This window comes from Phytophthora cinnamomi (assembly GCF_018691715.1).
Source record: "Phytophthora cinnamomi strain GKB4 chromosome Unknown Contig126, whole genome shotgun sequence".
Taxonomy (NCBI): Eukaryota; Oomycota; class Peronosporomycetes; order Peronosporales; family Peronosporaceae; genus Phytophthora; species Phytophthora cinnamomi.
The window spans coordinates 730,902-753,875 of NW_027151059.1; the positions used below are offsets into that span (position 1 = coordinate 730,902).

General features: G+C 54.0%; 11 protein-coding genes across 11 annotated transcripts; 6 read left to right on the forward strand and 5 right to left on the reverse strand.

Annotated features, from left to right (window-relative positions):
- Positions 1-630: 630 nt before the first annotated feature.
- Positions 631-912, reverse strand: IUM83_10956 (TPR repeat-containing protein; the record flags this gene model as incomplete). The annotated part of the gene is made up of 2 exons (XM_067935488.1): positions 631-744; positions 808-912. The coding sequence occupies 2 exons, from the start codon at positions 910-912 to the stop codon at positions 631-633; spliced, it is 219 nt and encodes a 72-aa protein (XP_067780572.1).
- A 972-nt stretch (positions 913-1,884) lies between these two features.
- On the forward strand, positions 1,885-4,543 carry IUM83_10957 (TPR repeat-containing protein; the record flags this gene model as incomplete). The annotated part of the gene is made up of 5 exons (XM_067935489.1): positions 1,885-2,203; positions 2,264-3,181; positions 3,256-3,443; positions 3,507-4,230; positions 4,308-4,543. 5 exons carry the CDS (start codon positions 1,885-1,887, stop codon positions 4,541-4,543), a joined length of 2,385 nt encoding a protein of 794 aa, XP_067780706.1.
- A 234-nt stretch (positions 4,544-4,777) lies between these two features.
- On the forward strand, positions 4,778-7,619 carry IUM83_10958 (Intraflagellar transport protein 88; the record flags this gene model as incomplete). The annotated part of the gene is made up of 4 exons (XM_067935490.1): positions 4,778-4,980; positions 5,048-5,156; positions 5,233-7,498; positions 7,570-7,619. The coding sequence occupies 4 exons, from the start codon at positions 4,778-4,780 to the stop codon at positions 7,617-7,619; spliced, it is 2,628 nt and encodes an 875-aa protein (XP_067780702.1).
- Positions 7,620-8,438: 819 nt separating this feature from the next.
- Positions 8,439-9,245, reverse strand: IUM83_10959 (uncharacterized protein; the record flags this gene model as incomplete). Its single annotated transcript, XM_067935491.1, has 1 exon — positions 8,439-9,245. One exon carries the CDS (start codon positions 9,243-9,245, stop codon positions 8,439-8,441), a length of 807 nt encoding a protein of 268 aa, XP_067780701.1.
- A 253-nt stretch (positions 9,246-9,498) lies between these two features.
- Positions 9,499-10,202, forward strand: IUM83_10960 (Transmembrane protein; the record flags this gene model as incomplete). The annotated part of the gene is made up of 2 exons (XM_067935492.1): positions 9,499-9,755; positions 9,836-10,202. The coding sequence occupies 2 exons, from the start codon at positions 9,499-9,501 to the stop codon at positions 10,200-10,202; spliced, it is 624 nt and encodes a 207-aa protein (XP_067780596.1).
- A 219-nt stretch (positions 10,203-10,421) lies between these two features.
- Positions 10,422-11,336, reverse strand: IUM83_10961 (Calcineurin-like phosphoesterase; the record flags this gene model as incomplete). The annotated part of the gene is made up of 1 exon (XM_067935493.1): positions 10,422-11,336. One exon carries the CDS (start codon positions 11,334-11,336, stop codon positions 10,422-10,424), a length of 915 nt encoding a protein of 304 aa, XP_067780597.1.
- A 2,271-nt stretch (positions 11,337-13,607) lies between these two features.
- Positions 13,608-14,102, forward strand: IUM83_10962 (atp-binding cassette superfamily; the record flags this gene model as incomplete). Its single annotated transcript, XM_067935494.1, has 1 exon — positions 13,608-14,102. One exon carries the CDS (start codon positions 13,608-13,610, stop codon positions 14,100-14,102), a length of 495 nt encoding a protein of 164 aa, XP_067780598.1.
- Positions 14,103-14,616: 514 nt separating this feature from the next.
- IUM83_10963 (atp-binding cassette superfamily) lies at positions 14,617-15,156 on the forward strand (the record flags this gene model as incomplete). Its single annotated transcript, XM_067935495.1, has 1 exon — positions 14,617-15,156. One exon carries the CDS (start codon positions 14,617-14,619, stop codon positions 15,154-15,156), a length of 540 nt encoding a protein of 179 aa, XP_067780599.1.
- Positions 15,157-15,308: 152 nt separating this feature from the next.
- Positions 15,309-16,635, forward strand: IUM83_10964 (Zinc finger C2HC domain-containing protein 1C; the record flags this gene model as incomplete). Its single annotated transcript, XM_067935496.1, has 3 exons — positions 15,309-16,012; positions 16,097-16,572; positions 16,631-16,635. The coding sequence occupies 3 exons, from the start codon at positions 15,309-15,311 to the stop codon at positions 16,633-16,635; spliced, it is 1,185 nt and encodes a 394-aa protein (XP_067780592.1).
- Positions 16,636-17,300: 665 nt separating this feature from the next.
- On the reverse strand, positions 17,301-21,452 carry IUM83_10965 (Tetratricopeptide repeat protein 21B; the record flags this gene model as incomplete). Its single annotated transcript, XM_067935497.1, has 2 exons — positions 17,301-20,796; positions 20,893-21,452. 2 exons carry the CDS (start codon positions 21,450-21,452, stop codon positions 17,301-17,303), a joined length of 4,056 nt encoding a protein of 1,351 aa, XP_067780593.1.
- Positions 21,453-21,626: 174 nt separating this feature from the next.
- IUM83_10966 (Trans-aconitate 2-methyltransferase) lies at positions 21,627-22,481 on the reverse strand (the record flags this gene model as incomplete). Its single annotated transcript, XM_067935498.1, has 1 exon — positions 21,627-22,481. The coding sequence occupies one exon, from the start codon at positions 22,479-22,481 to the stop codon at positions 21,627-21,629; it is 855 nt and encodes a 284-aa protein (XP_067780594.1).
- Between the last annotated feature and the right edge of the window lie 493 nt (positions 22,482-22,974).

Below are 22,974 nucleotides of genomic sequence, written 5' to 3' on the forward strand. Positions count from 1 at the left end.
GTCCGAAACTTACCACGCACTGTGGTATTTTATCGCTGGTACTCTGGTTGAAATCCCCTACGTCCTGCTGTCCTCGTTTTGCTTCACCATCATTTTCTTCCCGAGCGTCGGCTTCACCGGCCTCGTCACGTTCATCTACTACTGGTTTGTGGTATCTCTCAACGCGTTGCTGTTCGTGTACTTTGGCCAGCTCTTAGTGTTTGCTTTACCGAGTGAGGCTCTCGCTACGACGGCTGGTGCATTGCTCAGCTCGATTTTCATGCTTTTCGCAGGCTTCAACCCTCCGGCCAACAACATCCCCACGGGGTACAAGTGGATCTACTACATTTCGCCGCCAACGTACAGCATCGCGACCCTCGTAGCTCTGATTTTCGCCGACTGCCCCGACGGAAACACGGATCGCTTCGGCTGCCAGGTCGTGAAGAATGCACCGCCAACCATCGGCAACATCACACTAAAGCAATACGTGGAACATGCTTTCGACATGAAGCACGACCTCATGCTGCGAAACACCCTCGTATTGTGCGCGCTGATCGTTGCCTTCCGACTTCTCGCACTGCTGTCACTACGCTACATTAGCCACCTCAAGCGTTAACCTGCGATACTTCACAAAATACATTTAATTTTGTCTTATCCGTCTTGGCGATCTCGACAGCCGTCCCACCCGGGAGCTTGACGGCGCGCTTGCTGGATGAGAACACGCTCCTGAGTCGTGCCTCGTGTAGGTTCTGCATACACAGAGAACTGTCATCAACACGACCAGTTAGATTCACGGCTGCACGTCCAATTTGAGTGAATATACTTCACCGTGTTAGTGCCGTGGTGAGTTTCTGCGATGAAGTAGTAGTCGTCCGTGTTATTCGTTTGACTTGTGGTCGAGACGTAGGCTGCGTAGTACCCGCTGAATGGCAAGCGTCGTGCCTCCAGATCGTCGGTACACGAGGCTGGGTAGTCTGGATACACAAACGAGTGTTGCTTGACCCACCGGTTAGCGCCTACAGCCAAAGCATGGACATTTTGAGAGTGAGCCGTCCAGTATATCACAAAAGACTCATGTTTCCAAAACCGTGAGTACTAAGACCGTGACCCGTGTGTGGGAGGGATGTCGACAACGTCGACGGGAAACCATATCGGGCCCAAAAACGGACAGAAAACGTTCTCCTTCAACATGGAGGCGCACCCGTTCGACGCCTACGACTTCAAAGTGACGGACGTGTCGTACTTGGTTGCAAATGCGGCGGAGACATGACCCATACCAGCGCGTACGCAAAGTGCGAGGACTCGTGCGACGAGTGCGCTGAAGGTATCAAGGGCCCAGTCACGGGGGACATCGTCACTACCGCCAACTTTCATTACTTGCGCTTGAGCAATGGCCAGAAAATCTACGTCGCCTCCGTCACGAGCAAGAACGAGGACTTAATTAAAGAAAGTGAACTCAGAGCCACGCTACCTGGTCGACAGCATCATCTGTGGAGGCGAGACGTACTCGGACGCCACGAAGTTCACGACTCTAAGCCCAGCAGCACAATCTTTCGTCCCGGATCTCACCAATTCGAGCAGCGGTTCAACTTCTTCAATCGGATCGAGTGGTGCCGTGACCGTGAGGACTCAATCTATATTGGCCTTTGCACTGGCAAGTATGCTGATGGTAATGACCGCTATGATCTAAACTCCTTGTGCACAACTACACGATGATGCGCAAAAATGCATTTCTCCGCGAAGTGAAATGAAGAGAACGGTATCAAAGCTTAAGTAATGAATGAGAGATCGTTTCTAAACGAATTTGTTTAAAAAAATAGTTGTATAGTCGAAGTGGAAAATTACCAACCATTTTTTTTTGCGATCTTTGGCGAAACGACGCTGACCAGCGTATCAATTGTGTCAATGCGTGTGTTGCTGCTCTTGTGTTTGTTCTCGTGGCTGCAAGTTGTGTCCTGTTGGCGGCAGTGGACTTGGAACGCTAACACCTCCAGCCCCGCAGCTCGAAGAGGGCACTCGTTCGTGACTAATGGCAGCCAATTGGTAATTTTCGGAGGTCGAACGGAAGATACGACAAAGACTCACATACCCAAGACGTACGAGATCACGCGAGTCAATGGATCTCTGGAGTTTCTTTCGTACGAGGATAAAATCGCATACCCTAACGCCTCGACGGAGGTGCCAGTCGCAGTTTTCTTCAACGACATCTGGAGCTACAACATAAGTAAGTGTGAAGTTTTGCTAGCGTGGTTATTGCTACGTCTGACTCGAATTGCTATGCCAGATTGTACAAGGTTCGCTGATGATGGGTGCGTAGACAGCGGGTGGGTGGTGTTGGACGAAGGAGCCGAGTGGGGAGGCTGTAAGATGGTGCTGGGTGCGTCGGTGTGCACACATCCGTCCGAGCGGTGGATGCACAGTGCTGAGGTTTTCAGTGATAGCACAATGGCTATCTACGGTGGGTTCGGGCCTATGTGCGACGACTACTGCGACGATTTGTGGCTTTACGACTTCACGGACGGATCGTGGACCGAGATGATCGAGCAAGGGAGCAGCAATGATGGCCCCGGGAAGAGATTCAAGTACTCCAGCGTCGTCCTGAACGACAAAATGTACGTTTTCGGTGGATTTCGGCTCTGGCAAGGGTTTGCCCACGATAACAGCGAGGAAAACGACTGGAGCGATTTCTCTCAATACCCGCTGGGTGGTTACCTCAACGATATCTGGGCCTACGATAAGGCCACAAACTCCTGGACGAATATTACCGAGAAGGTGGAGTGCCCCACGGATCCTACAATCCTCGCAGACGATCTACTGAATGATATTGAAGTAGAATGCGTGGTGACGTGGCCTTCAGGACGGGCTGGACACACGTCTGTGGTTTTTGACGACGCCATCTTCATCCACGGTGGCTATCGCACATTCTTCCCTTATCCAACCACATCAAGTGCTGGCGCAGGACGAGGAACGCTTACCTCTCGTGCCGTTGGCTTCACGCCGTACCCGACTCACCCTTATTACTTGAGCGACATGTGGAAATTCAACTTGAGCACTGGACTTTGGTCGCAGGTTGTAGCAGACAGCGACGCGATGCCGGAACCAAGGGTCGATCACAGTCTGATAGCCGCCAACGACGTTTTCTTGCTGTTTGGAGGCTACGTCTCCAACTATTACTACGACGACACGTGGCAATACAACGCGAGTACGTCAGCAACTGGCAATTTATTGTGATATACTGGACGGCTCACTCTCAAAATGTCCATGCTTTGGCTGTAGGCGCTAACCGGTGGGTCAAGCAACACTCGTTTGTGTATCCAGACTACCCAGCCTCGTGTACCGACGATCTGGAGGCACGACGCTTGCCATACAGCGGGAACTACGCAGCCTACGTCTCGACCACAAGTCAAACGAATAACACGGACGACTACTACTTCATCGCAGAAACTCACTACGGCACTAACACGGTGAAGTATATTCACTCAAATTGGACGTGCAGCCGTGAATCTAACTGGTCGTGTTGATGACAGTTCTCTGTGTATGCAGAACCTACACGAGGTACGACTCAGGAGCGTGTTCTCATCCAGCAAGCGCGCCGTCAAGCTCCCGGGTGGGACGGCTGTCGAGATCGCCAAGACGGACGAGAGGATTTACCCGCAGAACTTCAATGGGAACATCCTTCGCAGCGATCCGGCCACATGAGCGTGTATCACGAGGGTTTCGAGAAAGTTTTTGTCTTCGGGGGCTATGGCTTCGAGAGCGCGGAGATATACCAAGATTCCGTGACTTCTGCCGCTGCATCTCTCGGGGACTTGTGGCAGTACGACCTGAACAGCTGCATCAAGAACTGCTCGCTGCACGGCGAATGTCTGGCTGGGAACTGCCGTTGCGACGACGGCTACTACGGCGAAGACTGTTCGAACTCATCTTGTCCCGGTTCGTATTGCGCCTACGATGACGCCCAGCAGACCCAAATCTGCAACCACTGCTGCTTCTCCGGCTTCGAGCACACCAGCAACGACTCGTACGTCGAAAATATACAGAAGTTCCCGTGCACCGCCGACAACGTTCACTATTCCAACGGAGTGTGTGACGGCTTCGGCATGTGCATTTGCAAGCCGCCGTTCATCGGGGACGACTGCTCCATCCGAAATTGCGGGTACAACTGCTCGGGCCACGGCTACTGTTCCGTGGAGTTTCCCAACTCGCGATGCATGTGCGACGAAGGCTGGTACGGCAAGTACTGCGACGCGCGTAAGTATTATCTATTGTTTCTTGTCCTGGTCGATAGCTTCGGTATCACCAATGTTGATAACACGTTGTGCCCGCAGAAATGTGCCTCAACAACTGCTCGTACCCGAACGGCGAGTGCGTGAACGGCAGCTGCTACTGCTCCATGGTGTACGAGCCGTACAACAACACGTACGAGTACTTCCCGTTGATGGGCGAGGACTGCTCCTTCCTGATCCCATTCGCTGCAGCGGCGAGACTCTCGACTGTCACTTTCGGCGTGACCCTGTTCGTGGGAATGCTCTTGACTCTCGGCCTCGGCGTCGGAGACGACTGATCTCGTCTCGGTACAATATCAATGAACATTCATCCCCGTTTTCCATGCCATGTAAGACTTTGGTTGTCGCCACGCAGGACAAGACTTTCGGTCTTCGAGCCGAGTCGCGTCGTTTCGCTGGCGACTCGTCACAACGACCCCAACGCCCGCGATCCCGTTGCGGCCGCTCACCTGAGGCAATTCTAGGATAGCAGAGCTCATTGCGGTGTGACCTCACTGCTTTTGACGTCGGGGATGGCAGGATATGGGGGCGGCTACGGCCAATCGCGACACGGACTCATGGTCGAGGAGGAGGACGACGAGGATCTGTACGAGGGCTTCAACTTCAGCATCGACCTCGCGCCTCCGCAGACGGCGTCCACCACCAACTACATGTCTTCGTCTTATGGAGCTCCGGCCTCGAGAGGGGGCTACAATCCACCGGGAACGGCGTTCAGGTACGAACTATGGTAACTTAGATATTTTCCCCATTGACAGTTCTGACGAATTGGTTCGGTGTTGCAGGGCACCCCCTACACAAATGGGTCGCCAGATCCCAGGCTCCAGAATGGGCACGGCACAACAAGCTGGTGAAGCCCGACCCATGACATCCGTGTCGGGTGCAGGGTTCTCGGTGAGGTTTTTGTAGTTTGAGGACCCATGAAGTTGCTTGTGCACTAGAACCTGACTTTAATTTCTCGTTTGAGTAGTCAAATCCACGCACTGCTTCAGGCCAGAGGATGTTTGACCCCATGGGGGAAGCGCGGAAAGTTGGTGCTGCTCCTGCGCTGGTGGAGAAGACGGAGAACTCTCCGAAGGAGGTGGCCAAGGAATTGGAGAGAACCGTGAACTCGCTTATTGAACAATCGGCCGAGTTGATTTCCAAGGAGCAGTACGAGGAGGCGCTGCATTTGGCGAAAGACGCAGGGCGGAAGGAGCGAGCGTTCAACAAACACTGCGAGCTGAATGGATTGGCGGATATGCTCAACATCGACCTGACCTACGCGGTGTTTTTCAATCTCGCCAACGCCTATCACCTCAACGGACTGTGGAAGGAGGCCATCCAGTCGTACACGCCGATTGTGAAGAACAAGCAGTACGCTCAAGGAGGCAGGTTGCGTGTGAACATGGGTAACATCTACTTCGAGCAGCAGCAGTACCCGACGGCTATCCGGATGTATCGCATGGCGCTGGATCAGATCCCGAACACGAGCAAGGAAGTGCGGTACAAGATTAAACGGAACATTGGGGCAGCGCAGATCAAACTCGGACACTATCAAGATGCGGCTGCCACTTTTGAGGATATCATGGAAGGCAACGCAGACTTCCAGTCAGGTTTCAACCTTATCATCTGCTACTATGCTATCGGTGAGCACGAAAAAATGCGGCGTGGCTTCACGAACCTCATCACGATCCCAATGGAAGGTATGTCGGACGAGGATGAAGAAGAGTCTGGGCTTGCGAACGAGTCCAAGCACGGTGACGACGATCACACGTCGTCGAAGGAACATCTTCACTCGCTGAAGACCGACGGACTGAAAGCTGAAATCCGAGCCAGAAGGAAAAAAGCCATGGAGTACATTCTCGTGGCCGCTAAATTGTGCGCTCCCGCATTGGACAAGAAAGACTGGTTAGCAGGATTTACGTGGGTGATTGACGCTCTGAAGCAGGAAAATCACGAGAGTTTGGCGAGTGAAATGGAAATCTGTAAGGCACATTGGTTCCTGAAAGAAAAAGAGTTTGACAAGGCTATTGAGGTGCTTAAAGCTTTCGAGAAAAAGGACCCAGCCCACAAAGCAATGGCAGCTACAAACCTCAGTTATCTGTATTTCGTGGAGGGCGACACAGCGCAAGCAGACAAGTACGCTTCGTTGGCTGTTCGACACCAGCGTTACAACGCCAAAGCTCTCGTCAACAAAGGCAACTGCCTCTACGTCAAAAATGAGTGTGAGCGCGCCAAAGAGTTATTCCTCGAGGCTATCGGTGTTGAAGCAGATTGCATCGAAGCAATCTACAACCTCGGCTTGGTGAATATCAAGATGGGCGTATTGAACGAGGCGCTTCAGGCGTTTGAGAAGCTGCATAGCATCGTTCCAACGAACGCAGAAGTTCTCTATCAGATCGCGAATCTACATGACATCATGGGGAATTATCGACAGGCAGCGAAGTGGTTCAATATCTTGTTGTCATGCTTTGGTGGAAGCGATAAGCGCGATCGGAACGCTAAGAATGTCGCAGATCCTGGCGTATTGGCTCGACTAGGTCAGATTTTCAACAAGGACGACGATGAGACGCAGGCTTTCCACTATCACCTTGAGTCCTACCGATACTTCCCGATCAACTTGGACGTCATCTCCTGGCTTGGCGTATGGTACGTCAAGAGCGAGCTGTACGAGAAAGCTATTCAATTCTTCGAGCGCGCAAGCCAGATCCAGCCGAATGAAGTCAAGTGGCGGCTTATGGTTACAAGTTGCTATCGGCGTATGGGTGCCTACCAGAAGGCCATGGTACTTTACGAGCAAATACACCAAGACTACCCGGAGAATCTAGAGTGCTTGCGATACCTCGTAGCCATTTGCAAGGACCTTGGCCAGCGCTGCGACGGATTCCAGGCGAAACTCGCCAAGCTTGAACGCGACAACGCAGTCAATACCAAGATGCCACCGCAACAACAGCCACCGCTGTCTTTAGGTAATGGACACTCGTCGAGGAACTCAAATGCGGACGATGACGATCCAAGAGCACCCCCTTCCTACCAACGGCAACCGCAAGAAATGCAGTATCAACGACAAGATAGCGGGCGCGCATTGCAATCATCAAATTATGGTAACGGCAGCAGTGCTCCGGACTCGCGGACACGCGACAACGAAGATAACGACCGCAACGAATACGTCGCGCCACCGCAAATGCAAGTGGCTCCGGCATTAGCAAGGGCACCGCAGCCTCAGAAGACGGCGCGACCTAGCAAGCACGAAGGTACGTCACGATGCAGTGCGTAAACTCACTGTGGTTCTGGTGTTTAATAGTTATTCGTTTTTCGCTTGCAGACACGGATGATTGGGGAGACGCAGACGTGGGGAACCTCTTAGGAGACTAGGACGGACCAACTAAACATTCTTGGATTATTTCGTGTTAGGAAAAATCGTTGATCGTAATGCCAAACACGAACTATTCGAACTGGAAATATCAACTAAGACAAGTACGTTGACGGGTAAACTGCTAAAGTGTGAGCAGAAGAAGTTGTACGTCCGGTTGCTAGAGCGAGCGGCTCGTACCGGGGTTCCTGCGTTTTTTGCTTGGATAGCTATCTTGGTTCACACGTTCGTGATGGCCTTCGTCTAGGTGACCTTCCTCCAGCAGCCGATCCAGCTCAGCTCGCAAAAGCGTGAAGTCGAGTCCATCGTGGTGATCGTCTTCGTCCAGGTCATTCTCACTTGGCATCGAAATATCAATGCTCACGACAGTTGGGGAGCTTGGCGGCGCAGCCGGTGGAAAACTGAGACGCACGTTGATTGGCACCTTGGGGTGTGAAAGAGCGTATGTGAGCATGGTGATTGAGGACGATTAAACGGTCGATCTGGTTCTTGCCCGGGAAAATCGGAAGTGAATCGATGACGGTCAGGTCGATAATGTCAATGTTGAAATTTCACAGTCAACGGTGACTACTGAAGCCGGATATCTGTCAGCGACGACAACTTGATCTGATAGCATAGTTCAATCACTTGTAACCTGGATGCCGTGCTGCTGCATTTTGACCTCAGACGGAAATTGACGCTGAAAAAGTAACAAATCACGCTAACGAATTTGCAAGTCGAGTATCCCTTTCTGTCAAATTTGACGTTGAATGTTCGCGCATACGATGTACTTCTACTTCTAAGTAAATAAAAGAGCAAAATCGCTGTCCTTATTTCTCTGCCTACTGTTTCGGAATTACTGCGTTAATCGTACTACGTAGTTCCACCAGATTAAGCACGGCTTCATCGTCCTCGTGGCCCTTTAGAGCATCAGGCAGATCAACACCAAAGTACAGCGCACACAATGGGAAACTGACTTCGTGGTCGTGCCCAAAGTCGAAATCCACAACCTCTGATACGAATTGGTGCTTCTCGTGGCCTCGGTAGTTCATGTTGACTTTGCGCTGCATGACAATGATCCGCCGACGGATACGACCGACCTGTACACCGACGGCGATCTGCACAGTCGTGACTGGGCTCATCCAGCGACGCAGCTTCTCAATCAGGTGCTCCCACGACTCGTGTATGTACGCAACTTCCACAACTAGATTGGGATAGGTTCTAGGGCGAGCTCCAGCTGGGATGAGGCATTGATCAGGTGCTTGCAGTCGATCGCCAACGTTGTATCTCGCGCTGCCGCCAGCTCGAAGCGTCCGCATGAGTCGAGCTGCTGGATCCATTAACACTATTTGCTCTCGAATCATATCAACCACTTCACTCGCCGTGACAGTGTGCACAATTGTCGGCAGACTGTACACCACAACGCTTCCTCTCTTCCTCGTTAGTGGCTGATACTGCCAGCGCTGTAGGTCTCCCCCGTTCTTGCCGACCCAGCGGTCTAACTCATGACGAGGAATTGACTTGCACACGACGACTGTAGTGCATTCCACCTCCTCCTCAGCTGATAGCGAGTGCTCCTCCGCCGGCTCCAAATCCTCTTCCAGCCTCTTTTCCAGCTCCGGTAGCGCACGAGCGATATCGAGCTCCATGCTACACGTTGCTGCCGCCACGATTGCAGGATTTTTGAATGTGTGCAACTAGAAGAAGCATTAGCAGCTAAAAACATCAGTCTAAGCGTTGAAGCAACTAGACCATGGCCAAGTTGAAGTGAGTAGCCAATCGAAACTTGTTGCCAAAACCTTCAATATTTTATATTAAATTTTCTACCAATTGCGTCACACCTCTATTTTATCCAATCGAAAAGCTTCGTCAGAATAGCACTGCCACCGCCGAAGCGACAACATGGAGACCACGACGACCGTAACCTCGAGCGTCGCTGCGGCTTCCCCACGCGCGGACACTGCTATAGCAGTAGACGACGACGAACTGCTGCTCTCTCCTGACCATTCTACAGCTTTCCGCGGTTCGGGGGGCTCCAGGGGCTCCACAATCGACGCTGCCGTGCACCGCTTCCCGTTCTGCATCGTGTGGTCTCCCATTCCAATTCTCACGTGGTTCCTTCCCTTCATCGGCCATTTAGGCCTCGCCGACAGTAAAGGGTGCGGTATTAGCTCCCAAATGAGCCCTTAGCTGTTGGAATTGGACCTATATTGACCAAGTTACTACTATTTTTCTGCAGGGTCATCTTTGACTTCGCTGGGCCGTACACTATCGGCCGCGACGACTTCGCCTTTGGCGCCCCCACGCGCTACTTGCAGTGCACTGTAGATCCTGAGGACGTGGCCAAGTGGGACGAAGCTGTGGCCGCAGGCTGCAAGATCTACGAGAAGAGGATGCACAACTTGTGCTGCGACAACTGCCACTCGCACGTGGCGGTGTGTCTGGAGCACGCCCACTACGCCGGACCCAAGCGGTGGAACATGGTGGAGCTCTGCTTCTGGGTGTTCTTCAAGGCCAAGTATGTGAGCATCGCGGGGTTCGTCAAGTCCTGGCTGCCTTTCGCGTTCGTTCTGGCGCTGATTGTAATTGTTCGGTCCACGGCGTGAGTTCGTGCTACTCGATATGAATTGTCGATAGAGCACCAAGCAGAAGTAGCAGAAGCGACCGGAGCTTGAACGGCCTTAGTCGAGCGACAACTTGAGAAGTTGTGGGCATCGCAATCTCCAGGTAATGCTAAGAAAATACATAATGATTGCATGCAAAAGCAGAGGACTCGGTGAGGAGTCCAGTACATATTACGGTGTGTAGAGTTGTTTTCGCTACACCTAGAATTCTGAATACAGCACTTGCTCGCTGCGCTCGAGGCTAACGTTGTCGTAGTGCCGCTTCCAGCTGCGAATTTTGTGGCGCTCCTTGTTGTCTACCGTCCATTCGATCACGCGCGCTCGCCGAGAAAAATAGGAGGCCCCGTACGACCGTCCGAAACCAGTGCCGCCTCCGTAGCACAGCTGAATACCGTCCACAAGACAGCAGTACTCGTTCAGGTGGTCGTGCCCGACGAACGCCGCCTTGACCTCGTTCATCCCGGACAAAGTCGAGATTAAGCGCATGTTCATACCTTGATTTTCGGTCCCCTCGTACGTCTCTCCACTGCAGCCGTCGTCCGAGTAGACAAACTCCACGAGTGGGATGTGGAAGAACATGACCGCAGGCAGAACAGTTTTCGAGCTGCTGTGTCTCTCAGCACGCCCAGCCTCCGAGAGCTGTCGGTAGTAGTCGATCTGGCTCTGCTTGATCCAGTCGTACTGCGAGAACACGAATGGGTATTCCTTCGCCAGCGCATCTGCCCCTGAATCCAAGAAGTACATCCGGAACACGGTGTCTCCTGCCTCCCCCCAAGCTCCAGCAACTGGAGCCGTCACGTTGAGCATATAGTTGCCAACACCGTCAACAGTATCCGGCCCCCGCGCAGTGTACGAGTGCTTTTTCTCCGACACCATTTCGACGATCTTCTCTCTCGGAAAATCTCCTGCATCGTCATGGTTCCCGAACACCATTCCGTACGGAATGCCGCGGTCCTCGGCTGCTTTGGTCACAAGGTCGATCGCCACTTGCTGCCAGCTCGGGCCGTACACTTGCACGTTGTCTCCCGTGAACGCAATAAAGTCAGGTTTTTCCAGGTCGACCAACTGATCCACAAATTGGTATGTGAGAGCCTCGGAGCAGCTCTCGGCGGCCATGCCTGGTGGCACGCTGTTGCCACAGCCGACGGTCGGGATCCCAGATACGTGCAGATCCGCAAGTTGAAGGATCTTAAACACTAAGGTGTTGTCGGTGCTGCTTCGCGCCTGGATCGGCGCCTTCTGCGCGGATGATGCCCCGCTCAATGCAGCAAGCAGAGCCAAACACCACGTTGGTGGCAGTCTCATCATAGCTCAACTTCCGTTCGAACAACTAAAATGGCACCTCCGAACAGCTAAAATGGCACTTCCGTTGTTGCTATTCGTTTCAAAGGAGAAGTGATCTCAACGCTGAATCCAAACGCGGCGTGTGACAGTCCTCGAAGACGAGGATAGAAATGAGCGATACTACTCGCCAACTTCACACCAGCACGTCCTGCTACACTTAGCTCACTTTGAATTTAACCAAGGCTTTCGTTCCTCAGGCAAAATGCCGGCCCGTATTGCAGCCACGGGGCCCCAACTCCCCACCGCGAATACATTGTCTGGGTCTTCAACAGCTCTGACCACCGTTGAAAAGCGGCTGGATGCACTGAATGCGAGACTCTCGTGGTTCTACGTTCGCCTTCTGCTACTAATGGGTGTTAGCTGGGCTCTTCGTAGTGCAGAGCTCGTGCTATTCGCCTTCACTCGACATCTTGTGGCCAGCGATATCGCCATGGGGACCAACGCTTGGGAAATTCTAAGCGTCGGTGTGTACCTCGGGGCAGCACTTGGCGGACCGCTTTTTGGTCTCTTGGCAGACTTTCGAGGTCGACGCTCGGCTCTGGTGCTCGCTATGATTTTATCACTAGCAGGGTTGGCGCTATCTGCTGTAGCTAAGACGGACTACCAATTGATCGGCGCGAGAATTATTGCAGGCGTCGGATTAGGTGGAGAGCTACCAGCAGCTATTGTGCTGGTGCAGGAACTCTCCCCAAAATCTATGCGAGGCTCCATGGTGGCATGGCTCGAGGCATTCGCAGGTGTTGGGGGTATTGTCGGCGTAGCTCTGGCGTTTGGATTGGCGCCGACTACCGGGTGGACAAACGCGTATTTGGCCGTCTGTGCCTGCGGGTTGTACGTGGGGGTACTGCGGTGGGCCATTCCAGAATCTCCGCGGTGGCTAGCGAGTGTTGGTAGAGTAAATGCAGCATTTAAGGTCATGGAGAAACTCGAACAAGAGCATGGCGTCCGGCCGCATTACGATACACTCGAGATGCAAAAAGCTCCGAAGCCTGCAGATGTGGAGTTTGTGCCTTCAGTGGCGAAAGCGAAGCCTTCTGCATTTGACAAATCTGTGCCTACGTTAGTGATTTGGGCACTGTGGACGGTGATGGCGGTGTCGTCGTATGCGCTGGGCGTGTACGTTCCAACGCTCATCAGCTTGACTGGATTCAACATGTACGTAAGTTGGGTCACCATAGTGCTGCTGCATGGATCGCAGGTTGTTGGGTGCATTATTGCTTCGTGGATGCTGGAGACTCGCGGTCGAATGAAATCTCTGACTTGCTTTGCAATGCTGACATCGGTAGCTTCGGTTGTGTTGAGCTACGCGCCGTGGCACCACCTCGTGGTGATTGTGGGGACCTGTTCCGTGTCATTATTGCTGGCGGGGGCGTGGTGCTGTTTGCTGGTGTGGACTACCGAAAACTACCCAACTGCTGTGCGAGCGCGCGGGATATCGTATGCATTTGGTTTCAGCCGTCTTGGTGCCACTGGAGGAGCGATGTTGTACCCTCAAATGTTCGAGGTGTGGCTTATGACGGTATCCTCTATAACCTGGGTCTTTGCTGGGATGTTGGCTGTGACGGTGCTCTGCGTTGCGCCTTCAACCGGCCCAACCGCGAAAACAGTGGCGGGTATCCACGAACACTGTCTTGGCGCCAAGAATGAAACCCGAACGCGAAAACTGCTAGTGGGGAGTGAAACGTAGTTCTGAAAAATTCATGATCCTTTGAATTGTCGCTTATTATATTTGTGTCCATGGTGTCTAACATCTTAGTTAGTTCGCCGCACAGCTCGATCGCATGAAACTCTGAGCCGTGGGATTCCGGTGGTTTCCAGCCTCTTGTCCTCACCACACTGCCACGACGCAGCGAGAGAAAATAGTCGACATGAAACATCCCAAGCTGCACCTCTAGAAATAATCGCGTGTACATCACCACCTTCGAGCTCTTATCAGCAAGGATTCAGTCAAGCTTGAGCCAGCTCACCTCTTCATTCTCTAAAACATCGAGTCTCAAGCAAGCGACACTCCCCAGTCTCTCCACCAGGTTGCTCCATCAAGCCATGGTGTCTGCTTCGTTCGCGCTCCTTGGCGCTCTGGTGCTCTTCACGTCGACCGCGGACGGCAGTAGACAGTTTGTTCAGAGACTCCCCAATGGCGGCAATGTTGAAGGCTACCAAGCCATCGGGCACACTGACGGTACAGGAAACAATCAAGCGACGAACGCTTTCGGTGACGCCTTCCAGAAAGCTGGAAATAAGTGGTCCCTGGGGCTGTGCCAAGCTGACACGGACGGTGACGGTCAAACGAACGGCCAGGAGCTCGGAGATCCGTGCTGCGAATGGACCCAGAGCTCGGGAAATTCGCCTCGATGGTCAAGTGGCGTCTCACACCCTTCTCTCAAAGACTCGATGTCGAACGCCTCTCTTTGGGCGAACATCAACTGCTCCGCTGTCACAACTATTTCCGCCACGTCTGGAGCGGACAGCTCGCTCACGGTGGAGTCGGCGACTTCCATGTTCGCCCTTGCGACTGGAATTGCTCTCTTATTTGCTTAGATCGTAGATAAAAGGTCGAAGGCATGCACTAAGCTTAACGAGTATAAACTCACACCCTACGTTCGTCGTTGAAGTTTGGCCTATTTCAACTATTTATAATATGCGAGCTCCCAAGTCGGCGTTGAGGTTTTGCAGTTTGTGAGTCACTAAAATTGTCACTCGTAGTGTACAATCGCATTAAAAGCAGGACGCGTCTCGGTTTCTCTTTAGATTAATATGCCATCTTATGACGCACACCTAAGACTGCGAAACTTTTTTCAGCTTTCTTCGTGTGCAAATCGAGAGCATACATCGTGTGCACCTGATCGGCCGAAAAGGGACGCCTATATTTGCCACAGGTACAAGACAAGGGTGCCTCTTGCCCTCAGCAGACTGTTGGAAGCACCAATTCACTGCTGTCACAGCAGTGAATCCAACCAGCACATTCGCGAAGTTTAAGTCACGGGCGCAAGGCATTCATTCCTCCGAGCTCCGACCGTCAATGGTGTCAGGTTCGCTCGTGTTAATCAGTAGCATGGCACTATTGATGCCAACAGCTCAAGGGTATAGCTACTACGTCCAGCGCATCCCGAACGCCGACAACGTGGATGGGTTCACGGCCATCGGCCACACCTCCGACAACGGGGATGACCCCCCAAACGCCTTCGGTAACGCATTCAAGAAAGCTGGCGCTAAATGGACGACAGAGTTGTGCCAAGCTGACACCGACGGCGACGGCCAGACCAACGGCCAGGAGCTTGGCGATCCGTGCTGCGTGTGGACCCAGAGCTCCGGAGACGCTCCACGCTGGACAACTGGTGTCTCCCACCCTTCCGACGCAGCGTTAACATCCGACCCGAGCTTGTGGGCAAACATCAATTGCAATGCAGACACTGCCGCATCCTCTGCGTCGACCGCGACAAACTCGACCACAATTGCGACCAACTCGACCACGACCACGACCACGAACACTACGACGGGCACCGGCACTTCGGGCGTTGGCAGCTTCAAGGCGGCGCAGTCGCTCGCGTCTGCTATCGCCCTTGCCACCAGTATCGCTCTCTACTTCGCCTAGTCACTCTCAGGTCAAGTTGAAGTTGATGTAGCCATCTCCACCCGCTCTCTCTAATAGGTCAAAACTCCTTTCCATAATTTCATCCAATCCCCATCCTTCCTCGCGTCCTTTTCCTCTCCTCTTTCAATTTCCCATACAAAATTCAAACGGAGATGGCGGACGTCGACGCCCCCCGCGATGCGTCGCTGTCTACGGCGATATCTCGCGCCCCAGAGCCGCTGGCGACGTCGCAGGCGATGCAACGCGTAGAGGAGACGCAGACGCATCTAACGCACCAAGAAGAACCCCTCGAGAGGCGCAGCTGGGGCTCCGAGGCGTCCCACAAGAGCGAGGAAGAGGAAGACGACGGCTGGATGGTCACGCCCATGGCTACGCTCGCCGCACGCGCCAGCTCCGAGGACATGACAGCGGCGGAGGAGGCGGACGTGGAGGCCAGCGTGCGCGAGGCGCTGCGGCTGCTGGAGGACTCGGCGGAGGGCGCGGAGAGCGAGGAAGAGCTGGAGGAGCAGGAGGACGAGGCCTGGAGGGCCGGGAGGACGGCGGAGGGCTACCTGGACTTCGTGCACGAGGTGATGGAGGACAGGTGGACGCTGGACGACAGAGGAGGACACTGGAGGACACATGAAGGACAGGTGGACTCAGACGAGGAACAGATGGAGGACGAGGACGCTGAAGAAGAGGACAGACAACAACAGATGGACGGGCAGACGGTCCAGAAGGACAAGGTGGAGGACGCTGCAGCTATTTTTGGAGAGCAACACGAGAAGGGACAGGAGGACGAGTGGCAGGAGGCCTACACGGCCAAAGGGAGGGTGTACTACTACAATCGCCGCACGCGCGAGTCGTCCTGGAAGAAGTACGTGGACGTTGGGAGGGTGGGCAGTGTTGTTGGGTGGTAAATTCTGACTAGGTGATTTGCTTTCTTGGGGGCTATGTGCAGACCGAGTCACTACAATTCGAGCGAGAACCAGCCCCAGCCGCAGCCTGCCGCGGCTGCTACTGAAGAGGGGTCGGAGCTGCACCACTCGGTGCTGCGACAGAGTCTTGGGTACAATCCGGCGGCGTCGGTGGCGGCGTCGGCGTCGGCGCCTGCAGGTTCGACGATGGACCGCCAGGCGACGTTGTTCTGCAGCTTCTGCGGCGAGCAGCAGCCGGGCGATCAACTGGCAGCGCACTTCCATGAATGCGCGTCGGCGAAGTTCCACAAGCGGCGCATGTCGCCGCTGTACTTGAGCTTTGAACGGGCTCTTGGACTGATGTCGGAGGATACGACGCTGCGCTCGATGCATTATGCTGCGTCTTTCCCGGACCCCACGCCTCATGGACGACCAGGCGCTACGTCGATGCAGGATAGCCTATTGCTGTTACGTCCTAGACGCCGGCGTAGTAGCATGAAGGAGCCCGGCTCGACGGAAAGTACACCGCAGAAGTCGCGTAATGCTCGGAGTAGAATATTTGGCACGGATGACAACAGCTTGAAGAACTCACCTGATCGCCACGTCCAGCTAGACGCTGAGAAAGTGTCAGCTCGACGAGCTACTGATGTCGAGCCAGCTCGCCGAAGAAAGAAAGATGTTGGCAAAAGGAACACAGCACAGCCGAGTTCGTTTGGAGGTCCGGTAGCACAGCAAATGGAAACATGTCGGTACTGTAGCCGAAGCTTCGCAGAAGGTCGGCTAGCGAAACACGAGGCAGTTTGTCCGCGCGTGTTCGGCAACGAAGGCTCCTGGGGGCGCGGCACTCCATCAAACCAGGCTTCCCCGCCAAATCCCAGGAATGCACGAGTTGGAACGCCACCAAGCTCGACAGGTTCAGCGACATCCAAGCTACACAAGCTAAAGGATCATACTTTGCAACAAAGCTACAAGGAGCATCAAGCAACACTTGTGCTTTGCCCTTGCTGCCGTCGGAAGTTTGCACCTTCTGGCGCTCAACAGCATATAGCTATCTGCAAAGGTGTCCAGAACCGTCCCAAGAATCCCATACCGCTACTCCGCGACTACGCCATCGCTGGCTAGTGGATACCTAATGGCAATTCCAGTGAATGGCTTGAGATAAACGGTATGTGGTCATTCATTGATAGATATATAGATGAATGCACTCAATCCTGCATTTCCTTGACTGCGTTGTTGTGGCCATTGCATTTAGGGTCGGAATCCAGCGTAAGCCTTCTCAAGAATTTCCTTGCGGATCTTTGGATAGTCTGGGTACTGGTCCAGCACCTTGTGGCAAACGTCAACAGCGAGCACAAGTTTCTTTGCCTTGAGGTAGTTGAACGCAAGTTTGAAGCCTATTGCTGCGCTGGCCTCGCCCTCGCAAGTCCAGGCTTCCTGGTAGCACTCAGCAGCGTCGATGTATGACTGTTCCTTCTCCATGACCAATCCAAGTAATTCCCAGGCTTTTCCAGAAGACTTGTTGTGTGTCAGTGCTCGTTTGCACAATTCTTGGGCAAGATCAAACTTGCCGCGGTTGATGTAGATGTCCGCAAGCAGAAGGTAACTGCGCTCGAATTCATCCGCGAGGATTTGATCGTAGTTCATTTTGGCGATGCGTTTGAGCTGGTTTCGGGCTTTGGGCTGCTGCTTCGTCAACATGTATCCCGTGGCGAGCCCAAGCAACGCAGGTACGTAGTCGCGGTCGACTGTCTCGAGAATCTCCATGAAGAGCTGGATGGCTTTGTCCAGCATGCTTTTTGTGCGGACTGCAAGTACGGCGTAGGCTTCAAGCACGCGGAGTTTGGCGTCGCGCTCGTTTCGAGCCACGGGAAGCTCGTCTAGCAGCGTGTTGGCAATGCGGAGGTTTTCGGTCTGCTCCTTCGTATTGCCTTCATTGCCATCGTTGCCTGCATCCCAGAGGTTTTCGTTGTCTGGATTGAGATAAATCTCGATCATGTTGATGAGAGCCCGCTCGCCCCATTCTGGATCACGCCGTGCAAGGTTGAATTCGTCAATGGCTTCCACCACGTTGTTGCGGAAGCGTGCATAGAGCCCCTTGCAGAAGTGAAGTCCAGGCGCATGAGCTACGCGCACGTTGGTGCTGCGTTCTGCCAAGCGCAAGTATCGTTGAGCCAAACTACCATGTTCCTTGTCGGTGGACGAAGTATGAAGCTTTCCAGCACGACGTAGCATGACAAGGAAGCGGCTCAGTGCTGCGAAGTTGTCGGGACGACTGTCGAGAAGCTGCTGGAAGTGATAAATGGCGGATTCATTGTCTTCCTTCTGGAGCAAGATGTCGGCTAGCATGAGTGCAGCTTCTTCGTGAGCCGGGTTGAGGCGCAGGAGTGTTGAGCAGCGCACTTGGCACTGGTCCAGATCACCAATTTGCTGGTATGAGCGCGCTAGGAAGAGCAGTGAAGGTTCATGGGTCTCGTCTGATCGCAGAGCTAGCGTGCAGTATTTCACGACATTCTCGCGCTCCGTGTTACCAGACGTTGAGGCGTAGATGGCTGCGATCTGATAGCAAGTGTTGGCAATAGCGGCGCGCTGCTTGCTGAGAACATCGGGCTGCTCGTCCTTCTGGCGATCCAAAACCACTTTTTGAATGGCGTAGGCCTTGAGCAATGCCTGAACGGCCATCTCATCGCTTCCAAGTCCACGGTGAATAGTTGGCAGCACGAGCTGGAGGTCTACAACCTGCAGGAGATGGCTCAGGGACTCGGAATCGTTGGACGGTGCCTGCTGCACGACACGCAGGGCTTGGTCGTAATGGCGCAGCTTGGCGTACAGCTCAGCAAGGTCTTTGCGCAGCACAAGGTTCCCCGGAGCGAGCTTCAGCGCTGTCTCGTAGTAGTCCACAGCCTTGAGGTAGTCGTGCTTCGAGATCAGGACACGTCCAATGCGCCCAGCGATAGTTGGGTCACCAGGGCTTAGTGCTTTGGCACGCTCAAACGATTCGACCGCTTGATCCAGCATTTGGATTCGCAAGTACGCCTCGGCCAAACTCACGTGTGTGGCATGGCAAGGGTTAATCGCTACAAGTTCCTGATAGCAGCGTGCGTACAGGTGCTTATCCTTGCGGTACTGGAGGTAGATATCAGCTTTGACCATTTGAGCTTTCGTGAAGGCAGGAGAGCTCACGGGCACGCTGCTGAGCATAGCAATCGCTGCGTCATAGTCCCCGCGTTTGATGGCAAGCTCGCTGTTAGCCACAAGCACGCGAACTTCTTGCGACGTGCCACGGAATACATCAAGCGCCTCGCGCACAGTCTTGGTAGCTTCGGCGATGTCGTTCAACTGCGATAGTACCTGAGCCAGGTGGATATACACGGAGGCCTTGTCGAAAAGTGACACGCCGCCAGCGTTGTTCTCAGCTGACTGCTTTTGCCTACGGTTGCTGGTTCCAGTAATCATTGAGCCACCAGCACTCTGAATCATCTTCATCGCGGTTTGAAGCGTTTGAAGCGCCTCGCGGACATCGCCAGCATTCTCGAGAATACGCGCCTTAATGATGTAGTACGACAGTGATTGTCGAACGGAGAAATCGTAGCTGAGTGCTTGATCAAGACACGACGAGGCTGCTCGGAAGTGTTCGCGCTCAAGACTCACGCGGGCCTGCATCAAGTGGGCCTTGGAGTGCCCGGGATCCATTTTCAGGATCAGGTTGGTGACCTGGTAGGCGTCGTCCAGCTTCTGGGAGTCGAAGTATGCTTGTGCCAGCACATACTGAGCTCGTAGGAAGCCCGGGGATTTATTGACAAGTTTCTCCAGGATGCTCATGCCCTTAAGAACAGCATCGGATAAGCTGTCATTGGGGCTACCGGGCTGTGAAGTGTCACCTTGCAGAAACTCTGTAGCCACCTCGACGAGGAAAATTGGATTGAGAAGGCTCATCGTATCGTGGGTGGACACGTCAGGGCCTTGAATGGTCTCCTTCAGTTTGTCCATGTGGATCTGCATGGCTTGCTGCAGCAGCTTCACTTGTCTAGGACGGTCACGGTCTTTCTCCCAGCTTAGAAGTGCCTGAAGGAAGGCAAAGCTAGCACTGGCTCCGATCGATTCCTGGATCACACTGAGGAATTCCATTTGCTGCGAGGCGTCCTCAAGCTGACCTAGCTTGATCTGGCAGTAGATCATGCCATGCAGGGCCATCTCGTTGGACTCGTCCAGCTTTAGAGCTTCCTTGTATGATTCCATGGCTTCCGCATAGTCTCCAAGCAGTCCACGCTGATACCCGCGCTCGGCTCGAAACGCCCCACTGTCCGGGTTCAGTTGAATAGCGTGCTCAATGAGCCCCAAGCTACATTGAAGTACTTCCGAGTCACGATCAGATACGCGAGCTGTGCAGCGCGATATCTCGCAAAAGAGCTCGGGGTTGGCCGGTTCGACTCTTTTCAGCGCCTCCAACAGATCACGAACTCTCTCTGCAGCCTCGCGGGCATGGCCTTCTCGAGACAAGAGCAGCAGAATCGTGATGCGCATGGCCTCAATCTCCCGAGCGTTTTCACTCAACGCTCGCTCCACGCTGTCCATGCACTGGTCCCAGTTGCCCATTTTCAACAGCACCAAAGCCTTCTCGCTGAGTGAGTGCTTGAACCAAGGGAATTGCACCGTGATCTCGTCGAACGACTCCAAGGCGCGCGGGTATGCCTTCTTCATGTCGTAGTACTTGGCCATCCCAAGCACCAGCTCGGCATCCCTTCGCCTGACGAGCAAAAAAAAACACACACAAAAACATCAGCTAAAAGGTTAGCAATGGAAGAGCTGCACTAAACTAGCACAGGTCATGGCGGTCACGTACTCAGTCACTTGGTCGAAGAACTGGACGGCATTGTCTCGCAAGTCTGCGTCGCGTTTAACTTTGGGGTCGACAGTGAGGTCCACCCAGCCACGGAGAATGAGAGCTCGTTGACGGAGTGCTCCGTCCGAGCTGCTCTTCCCACTGCTGCTCAAGAGTTGGTCGAGGATTTTGCGAGCCTTGGCGTGCTCCCCTAAGTGCCAGAAGAAGGTTGCGCAGAGCATGAGACTCGCGCTGGACGCGTTCTCCTCCGCCATGACCAACTGCAGCTCCAGCTGAGCGACTTCGTCGTGGTCGACATGTTTGCACTGCGAGTGCGCGTAGACCAACGCGTGGAGACACGGCAGCTCCACGTCGCGGCCCGTTCTCTTGAGGTTCTCGAGTTCTCGGATGGCGGACGAGTAGCTGCGCTCCAGCACGATTCCGAAGGCGCGCCAGAACAAGATGGCCGAGTCGCTGCCCTTCTTCTCGAGAATCTGCTCGCATAGTCGCTGGACGTGGTCGTACCAGCCCTTGCGGATGTAGTAGTTGATCAAAGCACGCGGATCCATGGAGCTGCTCATGGTGCTTGGGTGGAGCTGAAGGAGCTTTGAGCGGACGCACGACTCTTGAAGGTCACGTTGGACGCGTTTGGATCGCTCCTGAAGTTGAAGTTGTCTGCCAATCACGTGTATTAGCTCGAAGTTCGACTCGAACGCTAATGCTAACGCTAACGCTAACGCTAGGATTTCAGCTGCCTACAATGGCTTGGCAGCCGTGAGGAAGAAGCGCTTGAAGTGGAAGATGGTGCTGCCGTCCCGTTGCTTGGGGTACGCGGCAGCGATGAGCTCGCGATACTTCTGCTCGAACTGCGCGGCTTCCGTCGAAGGCTCGCCCAGAGCCTTCATGAACGGACGCAGCCCTGTGGAGCTGGTGAAGTCTGCCACGGGGTTGTCTCCCTCGAGAATGTGCGCGTACACCGTCACCCACATGTCCAGCTCGACGTCTTTATCGGCGGACTTGAACAGATCGTAGTAAAACTCCGGGTCGTGCTCGCACGTGACCGAACGCACTCCAGCCGCGCGCTCGCCCAGACCCAATTCAGCGGCTGCTTGCACCATGAGATGGTAGTTGGGCTGAAGACGCGTGTCTGGGATCTGGAAGGCGAGAACGCCCCCGGGCTTCAAGAACGAATACAACCTCGACATGATCTCCTTGTGCTGGTCCGCACGGGCCCACTGCAGCGCCGCATTGGAGAAGATGAGATCCACAGGGTGTCCGGGATCATACGTCTCGAAGTCGCCCTGCACGTAGCTGAATTGCTGCGAGCGGAGAGAATCGTTCTCCTTGTGCTCTTGTTGAGCTACCTCCAGCATGGAAGTTGCCGAGTCCACAAACGTCACGTGTGCGTTTGGCCACCGCTTTAGGAAGGCTGGGGCCATGTTGCCGGTCCCTGCTCCAAGGTCAATGATCTCGATCGAATCCTCGACAGCCGACGGGATTGAAGACACTCGAGCAAGAAGGTCAAGTGCCGGTCGCAGACGCTGTTGCTGGAACTTGAGGTATTTCTGCGGCTGCCATGTTTGGGTAGCGCGGATAGCACTCTGAGCCATGGCTAGTGGCTCCAGTTGTCGGCCAATTGGTAAGTTTGAAAGTGCAATGAGAGAATAAGCCTTGAGCTAGGACACTAAATCGCCAAGTTGTCCCCTAGTTCATCAATCGCTTTGGTTGATGTACACGTACGGATATCATTTCGTGCTAGTACAGCAGCATGCCTTCAACCAATCCGCTATGTTGTCTTTGGTGCACGCCTTGATTCATTTCGAGCCAACCGGAAGTGTCTCGAATATGTCCCTTAGGCGCGTTATTTGCGTGCAATGGCCATCTTCACTCGAACGTCACCAATGCAGGAGTGAGTTACGAGCTGACGTACCAGACCTCTGCAGCATCGCTATCGACAGAAGTATTGGGTACGCGCTGGTTCCACTGTTTCTCGCGTCGTATTTCTCGTGGCGGCCCCCACCACTCGAGTCGGTGGTGGGGCCACCCGAGGGACTTCAAAGCCGCAGCACGGTACGTCGGCCTCTTCTTGCGGCTAGCATGCTA